The following is a 21341-nucleotide window of genomic DNA, read 5'->3' on the forward strand; positions in this document are numbered from 1 at the left end:
ATCGATACATCGATTGTTGTAAAGCGAGTCCTCCGATATTAACTCGATTTAAAGCTATCGATATGCCGAAGTAACGGAAAGTGTGATGAATTTAAATTAATAAAACAAAATATGTTTAGGTTTGATATTTCCCAAGTAATTTACTCTTTAATTATTTTGCCGAGTATACAATGTTTTGGCTTGTTTGTAAAGCTGTTTATTAAATATAATTGTCTTAATCGTCATACACATACTTTTATATAGTATGCATATTAAATTCATAATAGTAAGTGTACATTTGTGAACAATTCTCTATCAATATAATTTTATGACAACAGTTAACAGTGAGACGCATTACTCGAAGTATAGCCTATTAATAACTTAATTTAACTGGCACTAAGTAAAAAGCACATAATGAATTTGTTGTTGCTGCTACATCTGGTTGCAGTCTCTGCAGTCCTATCATTTTCGCACCGTAAATACCAAAGGCGCCGACTCATCTTCCTGCTGTTCGAGCAGTGTGGTTCTAATAGCACGTATTGAATGCTGCTGCGCCTCAACGTCCTCATATTCAATAGATGAGGAACGCAGCAGCTGAAATTGCGAGGTTGGATCGTTTTTGGTTATGATCAGAGAGGCTGGTCGGGGACCTAGAAGAGCGGAATATAAAAAAGTTATTAAAAGAAAAACTTAATTAAAATCAATTTGATTACCTGCTGGCGGTTTTGTGGTCAGACGACCTTTACTGCTGCCAGCTGCCAGTTCCATTTGACGCTCCGATACGTATTCCACATTCGGTGTTTGCTTGGCATTGTTATTGTTATTATTATTGTTGTTGTTGGCCAAGTTGCTACCGCTGGGCGTTTGTTTGATCGATACCCGTTTCTCCGACTTGACACTGCCTTGTTGCTTCAGTATTGAGTCCCGACGTTGCTGCATCGGCGAACCTGAGGTGAGCAGCGTTGGGGTAAACAATGCACCAGCACTTGACAAATCGAGGTCTAAAAATTACATTGACGATTGGAAAATAATATTAGCAATCTGACAAAATATAAGAAGCACACACAAAAGACGGGGAAGTACACAAATTACACAAAATTAACAATCGGATGTATGTAAATGTTTCACTGACGACCTCATTGGTTGTTGTTGTTGATGAAGAGCGGCTTTCTGGATTATATACAATCATTTATTTACTTATATACACATAACCGTCACCTTTTGTTAATTTAATTGTTAATTATTTACAAGCTAATCTAAGTCAGTAGACTACAAAACATTTAGTTTCATGCAAATACATGTTAAATTTAAATAATGAAATATAAAATTTAAAGATATTAAATCCAATTTACCCATATCCAACAGGCAGGTAAATGGAATGAAGTATTTTTAACAAAATGTTATAAAACAAACTACAATAAAATGCAATTGTAAAAAGTTGTTCGTATGATATTTTATTTGATATTTCCACATAAAGTTATTAGCTCGTTTTTGGAAGCAGCATTTGATTAGATTGTTAGTCATTATTAAAATTGTGATTGGTTTATGCTGATGCCAACTTAAAACTAATTTTTCAAATAATCGTGCAGTCCTCGTTATACATAAATACTTAACAACAAAAAATTGTTAGCAAACTTCTATCTTTTAGAGTTTGGTTGAAAAACAGGAAATAATATAGAAATAATAGATATACAATTGCGTTAAAGCCACACAAACTACTAAATTTCTATCGAAGCAATGTTTAAATGAAGTATTAGAAGCGTTTTAAAGTATTTTTTTTTTTGCATTTTCTTAAATGGCACAAATATAGTTTGTTATTTAGCTAATTGTTTAGTATAAAGGTTAACTTAGCTAATCTTAAGGCTAAAACTATGATTTAACCAGACCTGCAGTTACACCGATTACAAGTGTTATTTAATATCTAATAGTATTAATCGTTTTATCATTATTGATATAATTCTTAATTCTTAGGTTTAAAAGTTCATGTACATGCATTTGAATTGCTTTTTTTACATGTTCGTTGGAGATGTTTGTGAAAATTAGGAAGCTCGTTTGGTTGTTCTTTTAATACAGATATGTTAGTAAGTACTAGTATAAGCCATTTATAGTTTGGTATCGTCATAATTGTTATCACTATTGGGCACCACAACCACCGTTGGAACCGTCATATAGGGTGTCATCGGCTCGATCAGCAATTCATCAGAAATTGAACTTGGACGCGCTACGCGTTGTAAGCTATGTGGATTATAATAACTAGCGAAGCCACCTCCACCACTACCACTACCATTACCACCGTAAGCATCATTGCCACCGCTAACAACATTTATCAAATCGGCGGTGCTGCCGCTATTGCCGTTACCCAGACGCATTTGGAGGCCACCGGAGGCGCCGGCGGCAGCGTTAAGACTTTGTAGGGAATGGGAGCTGGCACTGCGATTGTATTCCGTATTTAAATATTTCGATTGTGGTGCATTGTTGCTACTGCCACTGTTGTTGTTGTTGTTGTTGTTATTGATGTTGTTGTTGTTGTACTGCAGCAGATTGTTAACCATCTGCTCATCGGATGGCGAACCAAACTCAGAGGTCTCGCAAATGGGTGCTAATTGCAGCTGTGCGGCTGCAGCTAACATCTCACCTGTGGGCAAACCGGACGGACTTGGTCGTTCACTGCTCGCCACATCCTCGAAGGCTTCCTCGTTGAGTGTCTGCAATGCTCCGCAAATCATCTGCTCCTCCAGTGTGACCTAAACAACAGAAATTTGTTAACAATTTAATAACAAATCTTCCAATAAATACAGATTATTCCTAAATTATTAAAAAGTTGTTCAACTTTGTTTGTCTGTTACCTGCAGATACTCATAATCATGGATCTTCGGCTGAAGTTGTAAGCATTATTTAGAAAATAAATCAGAGCTTAGTTGATATATCTTTACAATGTGAAATCTAATCTAAACTTTATTATTACAATTAAATTGTTATTGTTTCTATCTTGTTTTAAATTAAAAATTATAATTTGTTGAAATTTTCTAAAATATTATTTATTTTTAAGAAATTAAATATTCATAGACATTAAATAAGTGCCTTACTTGCTATAAACTATATACTAAACCATTTTCATTAACTAACCTGTTTCTCCATATGACTGACGGAGTTTCTGCGTGACAATGGAGGTGGTGGCAATGCATCTGGCACATCTCTAATGGCGGACACGCTGGCCGCAGTCTCTGCAATGGCGGGTTGTGGACGAATCTTTCGTGGCAGGCGATCGCAATCCCGCAGCGTTGTGATCAGCAAACGAAACAGTTCCCAATGACCGAAGCTCAGACCCAGAACCTGCATAAAGCATAAGTTAATCCTCTAAATGGAAATACATCTGTTGCTTTCATACCGCTTTGAGATCTGTCAGTTCACAGTGCTTAAGTACGCGACCATTGATTGCATTATCCCGGAGCACTGGCCCCAGTTTCTGTAGCGTTGGTTTGAGATCTTCAATGCGCTCCAGCAGACTGACGACACCTTCAACTGTGAGGTCCGTGAGCTTCGTTTGCAGTATATCATCCTGTTTGAATGAATGAATCATCAATCATAATTTATACATAATTCTAAAGAATTTCCAACTCACAGCAAAGGAATCGCTGGGCGATGGTATTAACGGTGTCGTTGGCTCAATTGCCAGATTACGCGAACGCAATTCATTGGCCACAAACTCGTTCTGCAGCATTTGGTAAGGCGGATAAACCTGAGGCGAAGGCACATAGGTGGTTGGAGCGGGATGCTGCCTCATGCTGTGCGATACGCTTGGACGTGTTTGCAGCACAAGAGAACCCTCGTCTTCGATGACTTGTTGATCCTCTGTTAAAGATTTAAAAAACATATGAAATAGCTGCTCAACTCTCTTCTGATTGCTTTTGTAGTTACCCTTTAGCACCTTTCGCAGGTAGGGATCCAGGTTGATTGTAAATGGCAAAAAGATGCGCAAATCTGCGACCAACAAATCAGATTTATGCAGCTGCAGAAAAGCGTCCAGTTTGCGCTCATCACGATCCAGCTCCAGCAGGGGAGCTGCCTCCCTTAAGCAGGCAAGTTTTGGACGCACTCTGGTAACAGATAATACAAATAAGTTAAAGATATACAAGAAAAAGAGATAAAAGATTTTGTTTACTTTTCGTAGACACTTTGAAGCGAGATGTTCTCATCGGCATTGGTGTCCATGTATTGGTCATGATGCAGCACAATCATGCTGGCACGCAATGGCCACTGCTCGGTGAGATTGATCCAAGAACTGAGACGATACCAGCTAAAGTCAATTTGGAATGCTTTCAGCAGACGTACAGTGATGTAGATGACATTCATGAGGCGACGCATGCTACGAGGATTCACATCGCTGAAGTAATCATCCGTGAGCACAATGCGAGACAAATCGAGCACGCCTTGAGGATTCTGGCCTAGTCGATGCAGATTGGAGCCAATCGAGCTGGCAACTGAATCAGATAGACGCAGTTTCTTGCCACCGCCGGCACCACGTTGAGCATTGTGTGGCGCCCTCAGCTTCTCCTGGCTGGACATGATTTCCGAGGCATTAGAAAGGCGCCGCGCGGACACCGAATGACCCAGCGTGGGTCCATCATCAAGCTGGTAATCAGTGCCGCCTCGTTTGAATAGCAACGCCGTCATCTGAGCACGCTGCACCTTGCGGAGTCCAGAGTTCTGCAAATAGACTGGCAGATGCACCAAGTTGCGCAGAAAGTCGTGACCTCCAATGCCGCCCTCGGTGAACAGGCGTCGACTATTCGCCTCCGCAGCCTTGGCAATTACATGCGGATCCACCGAGATGAGCAGCACAAAAGGTCGATTGGGTGCCGAGAGCAGAGTCTGCACAGCATTCAACAGAGTGAGTATACGTTCCGTATCACAGGAGTCCAAGGCATCGACGACGCCCACCAAACGACTCTGCTGATTGGTAAACGCATCCAAGCACTTGACCATATCCGTTAGCACAGCCACCTCAGCGCCCAGCAGAGTGAGCGGCGCATTCTCATTGGAGCGCACGGCACGCTTCAGTTGCCGCTTATGCGAGATGAAGAGCGAGCCAAAGACCTTGGCCAGCACATGGAGATGCGTGCAGATGAGCGTCACCAGCACTGCGGCAACCACATAGATTGCAACCAGAATTTGCTCCTTCTCTGTGTCATTGGCGTGTGTGAAGTAGGCAACTGTGAGTGCTATGCCCGCCACCAAGGTGACCAGGCCCAGCTCGAAGAGCAGAACGATGGGCAGACAGCACATGCGACGCCATCTCCAGCCCAGATCTAGTTTCAGGCACTTGGGACGAAAGGCGCGATACAAACGCGTAGCCAGCCAGCCATAATGTGACTCTGTAAAGTAAATACGAGTAAATTGTAGATTAGTTATACTTCAAAAATTATCAGCCGAGTAGTTGTTTCTCACCTATGGCATCCAGAAAAGCAGCCAGCATGTGAGCCACAGCACCATCTCCCGTGGGTGATGCGCTGCTCGCTTCCGCAAAGTGAAAACGCACAGGTTTTGGCTGGGAATCAGCCTGTGGTCCGGGTGGATGACAGAACGTGACCTGCAGTATGAGTCGCAGACGTGTCATACGCTTATCCAGACCATGGAGCACGGAGTACGCCCAGAACATGTCCATTTGATAGTTGAAATATTTGGCTGCAGCCAGCAAAAGATATGCGATCAGCAGAAAAACAATGGCAGCCAATGAACCCCAAATAACTGACCAGCTGCTCAATCCCACAATGGTGCCAATAAGCAGCGATATATGCAGGCAGACGAGAAAGAGCAGGCCACTTGTCTTGGCCGGCGGTTCGGCCCATTGTTTGGCAAAGTTGTTCATTTCCTCACGCAGTTTGTTGAGCAGAAAACTCTTGCCACTGCCCCATTTGGCGTACAGGCCCACAGTGATGGGCGTGGTCAGGGTGGGCTCGCTAAGCACATCAGCCAGGGCAGATGAGTACAGTTCATAGCCAAGCATGCCCTCTGAGTCCTCATTGGTATTGAGACGTCGTGCTCCAAACACCTGGCCGAGTATTGTCTTCTGATGCAGGGAATCAATGTTGTAGGGCGTTTCGCCCGCCTTGTTGGCACGATACAGCAGCTGACTGTGCTTTGGATTACGGAGCAGTGCCTCCACAATTGCCTTGGAACGCGCCCGCATTGCAATATGCAGGCAGGTGTCGCCACGTTTATCACTTGCCGTCACCTTCGCCTTGCGATCGAGCAACATGTGAACAATCTCCAGATTGCGATTACGCACGGCACGTAGAAGCGGCGTATCACCATCCTTGGTGGATGCCTCCAGGTCGGGATTTGTGGAGAGCAGCATCTTCACAATTTGCGTGTGTCCCTTTTCAACAGCCGTGTAGATCGCTGTCTTGCGATCCTTGCCCTGTATGTCCACATCGGCGTGCTTCTTGAGGAGAGCTTCAACCACAGTACGGTGTCCACCTTTGATAGCATGTATCATTGGCGTATCGCCTCCACGATCCTGTATATTAATGTATGCGCCGGCAGCAATCAATGATGCTGCAATATCCTGAAATCCCTCACGACTGGCAATGCACAGCGCCGTCATGCCATCCTTGTCCAGGGCATTCACATTGGGCTTCTTCTCCAAAAGCGAACTGACACAATCCGTATGTCCGCCGGCGGCAGCCACCAACAGCGGCGTCCATGAGTACATGCCGGCTGTGTCCACATTGGAGCCGGATTTGAGCAGCGTATCGACAATCTCCACGTTGCCAAGTCGACAGGCCCAGACCAGCGCTGTGGTGCCGTATTTGTCACCCACATTGACCTTGGCACCGCGTTGTATCAGCAGCTCCACAATGTCCTTGAAGCCGCGTCCTGCGGCCCAGAGCAGAGCGCCCAGATGATAATTGCCATGCGCATTGCCATCTGCTCCCTTGTCCAGCAACAAACGCACCAGATCCGTGTGTCCACGATACGCAGCCCACATCAAAGAAGTCCAGCCGCCCTAAAAGACATTGAGAGATTCAGAAAGATTGATCATCGAGCAAGTGCATCTACTTACCATATCACGATGCTCAATTTCGGCGCCATGATCCAGCAACAGTTGTACCACTTCAAAGTGACCATTGCGTGTGGCACACAACAAAGCTGTCCAGTTGTCCAAATCCTCCGCCTGCACATCCGCACCACGAGCCAAAAACTCGCGAACAAATGCAGTTAGGCCGCGTCCAGCGACCACCATAAGCACCGTTGTGGCATTCTACAAGGAGAATACACATTTAGAAATGTTATTTATAATACTAAAACTTGGAGGAAAAAGATTAGAAAGAAAGATATAAGAAAAAAATAACTAAATAAAATATCAATAAAATATCGTATTGTTTTTTTAAATAAAGCTTAAATTTGTTCCATTCCCATTTAGGATTCTTTAAATATTGTTTTATTTTTTAAGTTTTATAATTCTTCCGAAATAAATCAAGATTTGGATAAAGCACCAATTTCTAGCGTATAAAAGAGAACATTTGATTACAGAGCAGACTCACCTCATCACGATCATCGATGGTTAGATGACGACTATCGAGTATTGCGCGAAGACCAGAAATATCATTATTATCGATGTACTGCAACAGGGCGCGATGTCCGAGTGAACCCATGGAATCTCCGTAACGATTAATGTTCTAAATTGAGACAAATTAAAAAGAGAACCACATCAAGTAACAGTTTCACAGTGTTTTAATCAATTGAATACATCATGCAAAGTCATAGAGTAGTTATCTTTGACTCAATTGTTTGGTGGAGGGTACTTTTTAATTGGGTTACATAAATTTTGCAAACACATTTTAATTAAATATCTAAATCAGCATACGTTATTTCAATTCACAAAGTCACATGCCAATATAAATTTCTAGTTCGATATTAAGAAACAAGTCAAATATACAAATAGACTACACTCAAATAACAGAAGACTTTCAATGGGAGATATTTGATTAATATATACAATCCATTTAACTGAATCTAGTTGCAACGGAATTAATTTAAAATAATAAACAGAATAGATGTGTCGGGCTTTTACTAACTACGTTATGTTAGACAGCTGTAAATTTAAGCTTCTGTTAATAACATTCTTGCATTTTACACAAATGTGTAAACGCTTTTTCTCTTTTGTATGTTAAACAGATGTAACAAACATTAACATTAAATGTTACATATTATGTAAATATGTAGTGCTGTTAATAACATTGTTGTATGTTAACGCTTTTACAGATTATACTGCTGTTAATAACATTATGCTATGCTAAATTAACTGTTGATGTTTGCCGATTTCATTTATTTTCTTTAAATTACTGATCATGAAGTTGAATTTAGGCTAAAGATAAAAATAAATTGTACTTCACTTTCTCATTTCAAGGTTACGATAACGTACGCATGAGAAAAGTGACTTTTATGATTATGATTAAAAATAAATAAACTTACACATAAATATTGTCTATAAATATTTACAGAAAATTTTACAAACGTATTACAGTTATATTATAATTATTTAAACCACATACAGATTGATTTCTCCAATTAGACTCAGATACGATTATACAACGGCAAAAGGAGCACTTGAGTCGAAATTGATAAGAAATTTCTCGTGTATAAGACCAACAAATATATATTTGATAAAATATCGGTTCATTGGGATAACAAGGGCTGTCAAATGGCATGTCCCATGTTCATATTTCTTATTCGGCCAAAGACAGCGAGCTGTCAAGATTTAATGCCAACCTCAGAAATACCATTGATAGTGGCGCCTAATAAATCTCGGAAAAAAACAAAATTAATGGAAAGGAAAAGGAAGGTATGTTTATCTTATATGAACTGTAGATCGGGTTCTCGTGGCTTTGATTTGGTTTTAAGTACATGCATAGATATGTACAAGTTCATACAGATATATGTACCTATGATAACGCCAAACGAGAGATTACTGTATTTGCCAGTCCAAAAAAAGCTACCACTCACGTTTTGCAGTAGCTTAACTGACACATACCAATTTAAATATGGTCCAAAATCAAGCGGAATGAAGCTGTCAAGTGTCACAGTTCTAGCAAAAGGTGATGAATCAACAGGAACCAAACGGAAAAGCTAGAGTATAGCAGAAAGAGTACCGATCGTAATCCGTAACGAGCCTCTTTAAATTGAAGCGAATTGATTTTATTTTCTCTTTTGAGGCGTGAAAATGCTTATAAATAAATGCTTGTATATAGTCTAAAGCTAAGCGAAGGTGTGATTAACCTGCGAGATATATACGTATCTATAGATACAAACATAACTAGACTTGTTAAAGTTTAATGCTAAAACGCATTTAGGCATAACATCAAAACAACCGAGAATCCATGTAATTTTCCCTTCTTCGAATACCTTTAGCTTTGTTATTATTTTATTTAGAATCACTTGTAATATTTATTACTTAAATTAAATTAAAATAATTAAGTACTAACACTTTTTTGCTTTTTCTTGTTTGGAGATCGCAGATTATTTAAACTCAAACGCGACGCGTTAAGTATTAATTCGTCTAAACTTTTCGATAGTTTCATTTTGTAAACGTGTTGCGTTGCACTTGCAGATGTTAAATAATTGTATATTAAACGGTTAAATGTTTTATTTATTTAAGACAAGATAAAAGCTCATGATTTACACGACACTGCACCATTTATCAAAATATAAACTAGATACACGTAAATTAAAAAGACAGCAATTGCGCGTGCCTTTTAATTAACTGCGTTGGTCGTAAAATGCATTATAGCATATTATTGTTAAATTGTAATATATTCTTTTTTTTTGATTTCGTTATTTATTTATTTATGCTCGAGCGGAGAGTATCTCGAAGAACGCTTCTGCGCGACACGACGGATCGCCTTTGAATGCGCAGCAGCCATGTGCAAGCGATTGGATGTGCTGGTTGGCTGTCGACTGCTGTTGGGCTGGTTGACTGCTTTGGTTAGTCGGGTATCGCATGACGGTGCTGCTTATCAACCAGCCAAATACTCTCCCCTCCCTCCCTCTCTGGGCGACGTCACAACGGTGCGAATTTAAGCGGGCACGCAAAACTTAAAACTCGAAACTGCCACTGATTACTAACTACACATGTAAGTAGATACAAAGATACATAGATATGTAGATACGTAGATACGTAGATACATCCGCGCACTATGAAATGCTGTCATTTATGTTTTTTTTTTTGTGATCCGCAGCGACTTAAAACGTGTTTGCCAATTTGGCCAGCAGCTATATTTAGGCCTTAAAGCTAAGTTTTTCCTCAGTCGGCCTGGCCTGGTTGCATTTTCCGCTCGCCAGCTCTATCCAACAACACGCACCGCAATCGACTGACGACTAACTAACTAACTGAAGTGACCACTGACCACTGACCAATGACCAGTTCAACAATTGACCAATGACCAATGCTGCGTTTTAGCTGGAATTCTACTCTTTGCAGGCAACGCACAGTGGTGCCAAACACATTTGCACAAAAAAATACTAAATAAATTAATAAAATTAACATAATGAAAAAGTTTCTCTGGGTCTGGCTGACATTGTAAAGGCCAACTGCAGTAAGTAACCTTAACTTAAGTATTTTGCAGTGCATTTGTTAATTGTTAATTGATTAACAAGCTACCTCTTCCTCCTTCCCGCCCGTCCATTAGTATAATTAAAAACGCAGCAAGTGGTAAACTAGTAGTTAAACGAAGACAATAAACTAAACTGAATTTGTGAGCGTATTCTTTGGCTTGTATAAAAGGAACTGCACCGAAAAGGAATGAAATCTTTTGAAGGGGAATTTTTCTTTTACAGTTATTCCCAAGAAGATCGTATTTGGGTTAATTGCATGAAAGCGTCCCTTCAATAATGTTGGATAGCATGCAACAAAAGCGGATTAAGAGCTTTAAACTTATTACCAAAGTTTTTTTTTGTATGCAAATAAGAAAACCACAACAACAAATATTTACTCAAATTGATTAAAAGTCAAGGAAATTTAATCAGCTGTATAAGATGGTTTGTTTGTTAAAGACATGGCTAAAACGAAGCGATACAAATATTAGAAATAAGTACACATTATTATAGCCTTGTCTAATACGAGTAATACATTATTGTCTGTTCTCATTTAGTTGTTCTTTTCAATGCTATTATAGACAGTGATGGACAGTTATCGATAACATTCAGACAATCTATAAACGATTGCCAATTTGAAGTTGTTTTTTTTTTTCTTTTTTTTAGTGTTTCAAGTGCCTAAAATGGGGTATATTAAGTACTTACACACCACTCAGAGGGCAGTCTAGTAAGTAGCCTATACTTAGATTTATCTATTGCGTGACACACTCAATTTTGAGTGCGTTCATTAGTTTACTTAAAATAATTCTTCCGCTTAAATAAACTTACAATAGCTTTAAAAAAATAGCGCTAACTAATCGATGATCTATTATTAAAGCTGAAATTGGCAAACATAAAAATAGAATGTGAGTATAACAACAATAACAAGCAAGAAAGCACATTGAACTTGTTGGATCACACAGAAGAGCATAAGAAGATTGGTTGGAGGTGAAGAGAGCGGGGCATATGTTTATTTTTAGAAAGTTGAGGACAGGTTATAGCCTTGGCTCTGAGTGTGCAGCCAGGAAAAGGACCAAGACCAGGGTTAGAAGCAAACAACAGAACAGCCTCAAAGAACAGCGAACAAAGCAGACAATCAACAACAAAGTTTTGTTAAATACAAAGATCAAAGAGCAAGAGAGATAGAGAGATAGAGAGAGAGCGTAATACATGTACGTGGATGTGGGAGAAGCGACGTAACGCCAGATTGAAGTGACTAAAACGTCGCGATGTATTGGGCGTTGCACCCTGTTCTGGATGAAAACTCCCGCTGGCACTTCCATTGGCACTACAGCCATCTCCACTCTGCTCCTGGCCATAGCTATCGGGTGTCAGAGAACGCGTCGGCGTTGGCGAAGGCGACAGTGCACCAGCAGACGCAGCAGCATCCTTGCAACTTGTGGCATCTGCAGTCGATGCCGCCTCTGTTGCCTCAACGTTGATCACCAGTCGAGGAAGCGAGGCATGTGGTGCTATCTGGCGTGTCAAAGTGCTTGTGTTTGGCGTCGATTTGGAATTCCGATTGCGACGTAATGCACGCTCTTCAGACTCCAGCAGCGGTCGATGCAGATCGTGTGTTGCTGTGTCGTGTAAACCTCGCACCAATGCACTGATCGTACATTGTGTGTTGGATTCTGTTGAACTGCTTGCAGCAACATTAACATTTGTTGTGCCTTTGGGAGTGTGTGTCTCTGGGTCAGACGTTGAGGTCTTTGTTGTTGCTGTTTTCTTAAGCTTGCACGCTTTATCATCCGCCTGCATGATGATTTCTGTTTTTGTTTCTTTGTGTTTTTAACTTCTGACACCTCAACTTTATCGCAGAATAATAATAAGGCCGCTGCGGCAATGGAGAGAGATCTGCGGCTACCGATTGGGATAACTGATTAGTAATTATGCATTACAAGTCTTTCGTTGTGGTTCTTAAGTTCAAGTACTGTAAAAAGTATCTTTTATTCAACAACATTCTTAAACATGTCTAATTGTCTTGATTGAAAACATGTCATTGTTGATTCAACGCAAGTGAAATGACATTCATAAGAGCTTGAAATCTTTTTCTTAGAAATCAATAAAAATATCAAATGAAATGCACATCTGGATATAAAGCTGCAAACTGAAAACAATGACATAGAACATCAATAAATTTACTGACAACACATAGGAAAGACTTAAATAATTAAATAATGCAAGTAATTAAGTGAATGAAATTGTAGAAACTGATTTGCGGGGTCAAGAGGATAAAACAGCTGTTCCCTCGACAGAGTTCCTTGGCAACAAGTCTGTTTTTAGGTTAGTATGTAACAATTTATCAGATAGTATCTGGTCTTATCTAGTTTATAGTTAAACAATAGCGATTTCACTTTGTTTATATCTTAAGTATACCAAATGCACTAATAACATTGTTTTTTTTTATACTTATCAGTGTAAACGTAGATTACAACTATAAACACGTATAATAAAGACATAAATTATAATTATAATTATAAATTATATGATTAACTATTATTATTATGATGGCACACACCTCAGATTCACCCGGATGCGTTTTTAAACGGGCTTTAAACATTTTGGTTAAACTCGCGCCGTTTAGTTCCGTTTTGAAGGTATTTTTCCACTACAATTACTACAAAAATATATAGATTTCTTTGAATCGTCCGCTTTCCAAAGGCGTTCAAACTGAACTGTGAGGTTCGCCCTACATGCAACATTCATATATGAACAACGATACGCAGTTTTTCATTGACTTTTAATTAATTGAACAAACAAGCGTCTCAAATAGATCCCGATAAGCACTTAGATAACCAGCGGATATTAAATATAGGATAGCTAAACTCGGTACTTCCTATTTGCTAATTTACAAAAGATTCACATTGAAATCAGTGCTCTTTCCTCTTTTTTTTTTCATTTGTTTGTTTTATTTTTGGTAATTATTTTCACACTTTTGACAAAGTTCCAACGCGTGGCAACAACACTCTGGAATTTGCCACAAAGACGCGTTTCGGGCTGCGAGTCAAATAAAACTGAATCAAAGTCTTTGACTTTGAGTGAAGCAGCCCGTGGAGGGCGATTGCTTAGAATGCCGCCTTCAATTATGACAGTCCATAATAAAGTTTATTATTGCCGACAGTGAGTGTCAATGGTAATTTACAACTTGCTGCTGGCACTCAAAGCGTTGAAGTTGAGATACGTAACTATTTATATATAGAAGATGCTAGATATAAGTGCTATATTATAAAAGAATCTATACGAAGCATATATTGTTCACAATGCACTGTAAATTAATAAAGGCAATGATAAAAACGACAATTTGGGATTAAGTACCACAAAAATTAAAAGTATTTATATATTAAAATTGATAATATAGTTGGTAAATAAAACAACAAACGAGTAGACCCTAGTCTTCTCACAAAAAGTAAGATTTTTAGGAAATAAAATATATGTGCTTATTTAAATTATTCTTTAATTTTATTGATGTAACTAAAAAATTTAAGTATATGTGGTTTTATTATTATAAGGTATGTATCTACTTTTTCTTAATGACAAACTCTTTTTACTGTTTATCATAGCTCCCATTATCATAAATTTGAGTAATTTCTCAAAAAAAAAAATTTTTTTTTAAATGATGCATATATACTTAGTTCTTCCTACAGAAAATTTAAAGTTTATGAATTACCGAGTGCTAAGTTCTTTAAGATGAGTGTATGTCTGTATGTGGATTTGAATGCATACATACATGTATAAACAACCCCACACTCACACATATATAAAGGGAAAAAATATATTATATTGCCTACTTTTAGGCTGCATTCTTAAACAATCGGAAACAGAGTTGTCAATCCCTAACGTACATTCAAGTTACATTTAATTTTAATATTAATATTCATGTATTTATAAATAAGAATAACTATAATAAAATAATTGAGTAATGCTTGAATGATGTTTGTAATGATTGTAAATGAACAGATGCAAATAATAAAACACAGACATTTGTAAATATTAGTCAGAGGTTCCGGCGCTATCGATTTACAGTTTGTAGAATTCTAATCAGCATACTATAATATATACATACATACTAACTACAAACAGATGTATAAACATATGTTTGTTTTGACTGTCTGGCTGCCTACGCAAGCGTACCCAAAATACGAGTATCTACGAGTATAGCGCCTCGCCCGCACTTCTTATCAGATATGAGATATACTAAAAGTTAACATCAAAACATATGGTGAACGCTTTGACAGCCGTAATACCCCCATGAACCTCAAGTAGTATGCGTAAAACCCACCTGAACAGAAGTACCGCCGCGGCCAAAGGAGCTGCGAAAGAAACCGAATGGAAATATGCTTCCATAGCCACCAGAATCATTACGCTCATGGCCGGAGCTGGTGGTGGCAATAGAGTTCGCCGACAAGGGAGGATTCAGCGGCGACATCTCCGACTGGGAGCGCCCCAATTGCTCTAACTTGGGGGTGCGACCCATTTTGATGCGATTATTTGTACTATTTACACTTAAACGAGCATTTAATATACAACAAACATTCAAAGCACAATACACAACTGTGATTTACGTTCAGAACAATTTATTCAGTGCACAGCAATTATTTGCATGTTGTTTGGCAAATCTTTAATCAAATATTTAGCACTGATAACCCTTTTATTTTGTAATTAACTTTTGTTGCCATGGATTCCACGGAATTAAATAGTAAAGTTTGCATTCGATTCTGTGCCGATTTAAATTGTCGAGCACACGCGACGCGCTCTGATGGAAAACTAAACGCAGGGAATGCTCCGGACAGGCAGTGACAGCACATTATGCAGCTCAGACCATGTGCCTAGCACTCACTCTTAATACCCTGTACTACACTTTAAATTGTGCAGTTAGAAGCAGATAAGTAACTTATTAATCAGTTTGAAACCAGGTTTTCTGGGAGCACACACTGATATAAGGGAAAACAATTAATCGACCAATCGACTTATAGACCAAATTTATACATTTATTACATTATATTTTTAATACCCTCAGAATAGCAATACTTTATTTACCAATAAAAAAATCTAAATTATTGTTTTTCATTTTAATATATTATTAAATTCCTTTAATTATCAATAACGAAAGAATTAAGTTTATAAATAAAGAAAATATAGCCTTCTCTAAACAAATAAAAAATCATTGTGAATATACAGTGGGTATCTGCTAGTGTGTCACTCACAACTTTATTATTCGTACTTGTTTTTTCTGATAAAAACACAACAATTTAGCGCAACATTAACGGCGCTTATATACAAACTATATGCAGACCACACAAAAACACATACACTCGCAAACTCTCACACACAAAAATACACTCATGACTAGCGCCAAAAATGAATAATGACAACGGCTACTTAATACATTTTTATTTAGTTATCGTAATAAGCGTTGTCAGTCGGGGCACAAAACGGGAGAAAAGTTAAAATTACTCATTGCAGCTCATTATCTCTCTATTTCTCTCTCCTTACGGCTTACTCTCTTTGCACCCGCTTTTTTTACAGTAATGTTTAAGTTGAGAGTGATCTCGTTGACTGATAAGCATGCCGGGTAACTTTCTGTCTGACATTCTAAAGAACACTGGAAATACACAGCGTACTTATGTTTACATTAAGCACTTTAAGTGGGTATATAGATATGTCGAGTAAAGCTAAATATAAAAACTTGTAAAATTATAAGTTTAGACGATATAATTATAGTCATAAGAAACAAACCTAGCCCCAGAACCCTAAAGAACCCAGCGTTTGCTTCTGTCCAAAAAGTGTAGCATAATTTTAGGCTGATACGAAAAATTAAACACTCTGTGGTGGCACAGAAAAACAAACCAACAAAAACCCATACATTTTTGGGAGATAATCATTTGTGACAGTCTTGAATATTAAATATAGCAATGGGAGCATTCAGCAAGTAATAATCGTATTGAAGATCAATTATGATATTTTTAAAACGTTAATAGATGTAAAAGTCTGATTTTAAATAGTAATCGTATAGTATTAAAAGGTATCATGTCATCACAATTAAATGAGCGATTCCCTTTTGAAATTAAATGCTGAGTGTCCTCAATGTTTAATTCAACATAACAGTGCTTATTAGCAATAAATTCACACTTTTATATATATATATAGTATTGCAACAATGTGAATTTGAATATATGCAGCGTATTTATACACCACTTGCCAAACAAATTGAGAAATAAAAAAATTCTTGATTATCTGCCATGTTTCAATCAACAATACGAAGCGCTAAGTAGCCATGATCTATTATTAAAATTTGGCATTATAAAAGTGACTTTATTGTAAGCAATACATTTATGAAACTACTCAGTAATTTTCCTCAATGTGCAAAGTATCGAGTGTTGACTCATTTGAGTAATTGGATAGCTGAGATGGAATAAAACTTACTTGGGCCAAAGATGAGCCACATGCCTCCAGATAATGTGATATGGAATATACTGGTATGTTTTCAACCATGTTTTTTTTTTAGCTTTTGATGAATTATTTTAATAACTTTTCTGACACTTTTTCTGACAATCGGACTTCAAATTAATCTGTGGCACTTTCAAACTTTGAAACGTAACTGAGAAACATTTCAGACAAATGGTTATCTTTCGTCGATGTGATTTATTTCAATTTCATATTTTTTGATCAGATAAATTAACATTAATTTGTGGTGTATTGATCGTAGCAATAAGATATAAATAAATAATACACTCGACTGCAAAATACCCTATGCTCAACTTTAAATTTAACAAGAGATAAAAGCAAAACAACTATTTATTTTTAATATGTGCGGGGTTTTGTTGATTGTATATTTCATCAATATATTGTCAAGTAAAACAAAGACTCATTATAATGTATGTTCACATACGTAGAACAAGTCGACTGTCAGTCTAGATAGCACAAACTGACAAATTGATTGTAGTTAGAAATGATTTATTAAGGTAACAATGCAAATTAGCACTTCAAAGTTAAAAACAACATCTTAATCATATTCTCTGATGATCATCAAGATGCTAAAAGCTCTCTCTCAACTGTTTATCATTGGCTTAGGAGCTTTAGATAACGCATTACATACTACTAAGTAAATTTTATACAGTTTAGATTTAGTCAAAAATCTTGAATATTCGCTATAACGTTGAAAAAGAATTGAACAGAAGTTTGATATAGACAAGGGCATTAATCATAAAATACTGCAATCTCTGGCATTGCATTGACAAGACGAAGCGCCTTCAGATTTCTATAACAAAACGAATATGAAGAACAAACGAATTCAAGTAAATTTCTTATCACCCACTCTTGACGATAAGCGCCGTGCCAACAGTTGGTAAATACAACTGACACAGTAACAATGGAGATAAAGTGTACTTTACTGTTGAGCATACTGGCATTATGACATTATTCAATTCAATTATGACGGATTACAAAGACACAACACTGAGCATTATAAAGCGACCTGCAAACAACGGAACTCATCAATTTTTTTAGTTCCGCCTTTGAAATATGTTAATTAAAAACTATTTAACGTTGTTCAATTAATCAAGTATTCAACAGTGGGGCAAACATTACAAAAAGAAGATAATACCAAAGGAAAACAATACATTATAATGTACAACATTATCAATAAGAGTAAATACGTAATTTATTATTTACATACATGGATATACATTATCAATTTTATAATTAACTTTTCACTGATTTTCTTCACTGACTTGCCGAAGCTGAAGTTCAACTGTTAGTTTATGGACATGTTGTGGAGTTTTGTTAAGAAATCTACAGAAAAGCAAATTGTTTTCTCACACAAATGACAATTTTGTTTAAGAAATTAACACCCTCATCTCTACCCCTCCCCTTTAAGTTAATGCAAAATCATGACGACGCACACTGGGGCAGGCGGCCGATATGCGTGGCAAAAATCATTTTTTTGACGAAAGCGTTTGTAAAAAGTAATAAAAGCATTCGATAGAGAAATCTCCAGAGATTACAAATCCAAAAGATTTTTGAAATCAGTTAAAAATTGTGGGCGTGACAGCCTCTCAAAGTTGACCCTTATTTCAGTGCGCGCACAAATGTGGATTTTTTCCTAAAAATGCAAACTTTAAAACTGATTTGATGACAAGTTATATGACCGATCTTTATGTTTTTGGTTTCATCTAAAAAGTACATTCATTTTTAATTAAATGCCGTAGAATTTTGTTTCTTCACTTGTTGACCTTTCATTCCAGCGATGTTTAAAAAAAGCACTAAAATTAGGCTATTTTTTGACTTTGATGGAATAGAAAAAAAATTGGACTCCGAAGGACTCGATCCCACTACCACAGGAGTCTTCGTTAATCAATTCTCTAACGAAATAACCCCGGTCTTTCATGCGTCCAGCTGCGTCTGGGAGAGTTATAGGACGAAAACTGATGCAACCTCACAATAAAATGGTGTTAGAAGAGGAAGAGCGCAGTACAATTTCATACGTTTTCGTTATGCGAGGCATCATACAAGATTTATCAAAAAAACAAAATTTTTTTTTTTTTTAAATAAACGTAATTAAACTTTTTTTTATATTAAACGATGCTGTTTAAAGAATAAAAAAGATTGAAATTTATATTTCGAACAAAAAATAAATAATTTTTTTTTTTAATTTTACATGTAAAATATGCACTGAAAATATTTTTCAACTTTGACCGAAAGCCCTGAATCAACCATTAGGCCTATTACGCAGTGAAAACACTCATTTTAAAGCTTATAAAGTTTTCTATCAAATGCTTTTTAAATTTTGAAAATATCTTCACCGGTTCAAAAGATATGATTTTTGCAACGCAAAATGAGGATCTGCCCCACTGTGCGACGCAAAAATCTACTTTATTTATGGATGATAGACAAACGTGCCTGTGCAATTTATATTACCAAGTAGTAGATGTATAGGTTCGTGTCTTTCTACGTATTATGTCAACCCACAAAAGCAAACAATAATAAGAAACTTTAAATACACAAAATTCGATAGTTTGGTCGATTTACTGCGAAAATAAAAGTTGAATTAAACAAAGAGTCGCCTTTAATTAGGGATTTTATTGCACACTTATTTGATTAACACTCACCGGTTGAATCAATCAATTGTTGATGTAGAGACGATACACCACAGACATATAACCTTGCCGCGCAAAACAATAACACTGTGGCAGGATCAAGCACATTGACAACAAATGACAGCTGTGCACAGCTGACCGCTGCTCTGTGTGAATAGGTATGTATGTGTGTGGGGGGTTTCCTGTGTGTGTATTTGTGATGGTAGACACGCACGTGTGTCGCTGTACGCTTCTTTGTCTGTGTGTGTGACAATGAAACGTCGATACAACTGATTAATTTCGTTCTCACGTTGCCTTTTACACTAGCTCTTTTAGCAGTAGCACTTTAATTGCTTTACTTTTTGCTTAATATTTATTTAGGTTTGGATGTAAAATTGGTTTTAATGTGAGTAAAATCAACTGTCACGAACACGAAATAAAATATACGGGTACACACATAGTACGTATTTACATATTTATGTACATATAAACCGAGCACCAAGCATCCGCAACACACTGCGCGAAAAGCGATTCTTTCACTATACACTTTGATTTTAACTAGCACATTTTCACAGTTTACATAATTAGCGAATAGTATATTTCATACAATTATGACACAATGTCTTCGCACTCTAAAATGAATTGTACTATTATTAAATTAAATTACATATATGTATATTTGCGACCGAACGACAGTTTTACGTTCGCAGCGGTTTGCTACCCAACAAACATTGATAGAAGCGTTTTCGAATTTCCCATACAATTGGGCAGCCAACAAATTGTTCGCTTGGCAAAAGCTGAAGCGAAACAAACGTTGCCAGATTGGCAAACGATAAACATGCATAAAATTGCCAAAAAGCGTTTAAGGGCCACTGTTGTCAATTTAGCTATTTTATAGCTAGTTATGTATATAGCTGTATTTAAAGCTCGAATGCTTAAAAAATTTGAAAATTGCTACTAGCCAAAAATCCGTGCTTTTTTTATTTTTTAATTATTAGCAATGTTTTATTTATTAATTTTTCTCAAATTGTGTGCAAATTGCACTCATTAAACAAACTTAGCAACTCTGCCCGAAATAGTATACATAAATGCTAAAAAATGCTTTTGATGTGTATTGTTGCTTTGTTGTATATTTTAAATTTGCTTTTATCTATTGATTTTTTAAATTAAGCTTAGCAAATATGTCGGTATCCGTGACGCCAGAAATAATGCCACAATTGAGGTGTCGCAGAAAAGTATCTACTTTATGCCAATAACAATAAAAAAAATTGACAAAATATTGGGAATTTATAAATGTTCAAAAAAAGCTGGCTATTTTTTAATTTATCTCTTAATTAATTTGGCCTTCTGTATTGCTTTCCCCATCATCTAAAAATTCGACAGCACTGGTATATACCCTAATTTCTATAAATTAAAAAAAAAAAAACTAAAGCTTCAGAAAACTGACATTACGGTCAGCTGTATTTTAAATAAAGTGCTAACGGATTTGTTGAGACACAGATGGCAAAGATCCCAAAGTCAATTCAACCAAATATGAAAGTTTTGCCTTGTTTACATTTGACGATTTGTGCATCGGAAGATGCATTCAGACACGGCGTCCAATTCTTACTTTGTCTTTAATGGGATTTCCACGTTATAACTGCGACTCAA

The 21341-nt window shown here is 37.2% G+C and overlaps 1 protein-coding gene across 6 annotated transcripts; it reads right to left on the bottom strand.

The window, feature by feature from the left end:
- Positions 1 to 114: 114 nt before the first annotated feature.
- Positions 115 to 20299, bottom strand: LOC117785888 (kinase D-interacting substrate of 220 kDa). 6 transcript variants are annotated; one of them, XM_034624153.1, is made up of 12 exons: positions 19725 to 20299; positions 7527 to 7661; positions 7046 to 7243; positions 5428 to 6988; positions 4142 to 5354; positions 3898 to 4076; positions 3602 to 3831; positions 3368 to 3538; positions 3106 to 3312; positions 2339 to 2723; positions 693 to 980; positions 115 to 629 (listed from the first exon to the last, which is right to left on the bottom strand). In XM_034624153.1, the coding sequence occupies exons 2-12, from the start codon at positions 7635 to 7637 to the stop codon at positions 442 to 444; spliced, it is 4731 nt and encodes a 1576-aa protein (XP_034480044.1). In that variant the 5' UTR covers positions 7638 to 7661; positions 19725 to 20299; the 3' UTR covers positions 115 to 441. The 6 variants fall into 6 exon arrangements, with proteins under 6 accessions (XP_034480044.1, XP_034480041.1, XP_034480045.1 ...); XM_034624150.1 differs by lacking the exon at positions 19725 to 20299 and adding an exon at positions 14897 to 15419; XM_034624154.1 differs by lacking the exon at positions 19725 to 20299 and adding an exon at positions 14897 to 15418 and having other exon boundaries at positions 2615 to 2723.
- Between the last annotated feature and the right edge of the window lie 1042 nt (positions 20300 to 21341).

Source organism: Drosophila innubila (genome assembly GCF_004354385.1).
Source record: "Drosophila innubila isolate TH190305 chromosome 2R unlocalized genomic scaffold, UK_Dinn_1.0 1_C_2R, whole genome shotgun sequence".
In the NCBI taxonomy this organism is placed as follows: domain Eukaryota; kingdom Metazoa; phylum Arthropoda; class Insecta; order Diptera; family Drosophilidae; genus Drosophila; species Drosophila innubila.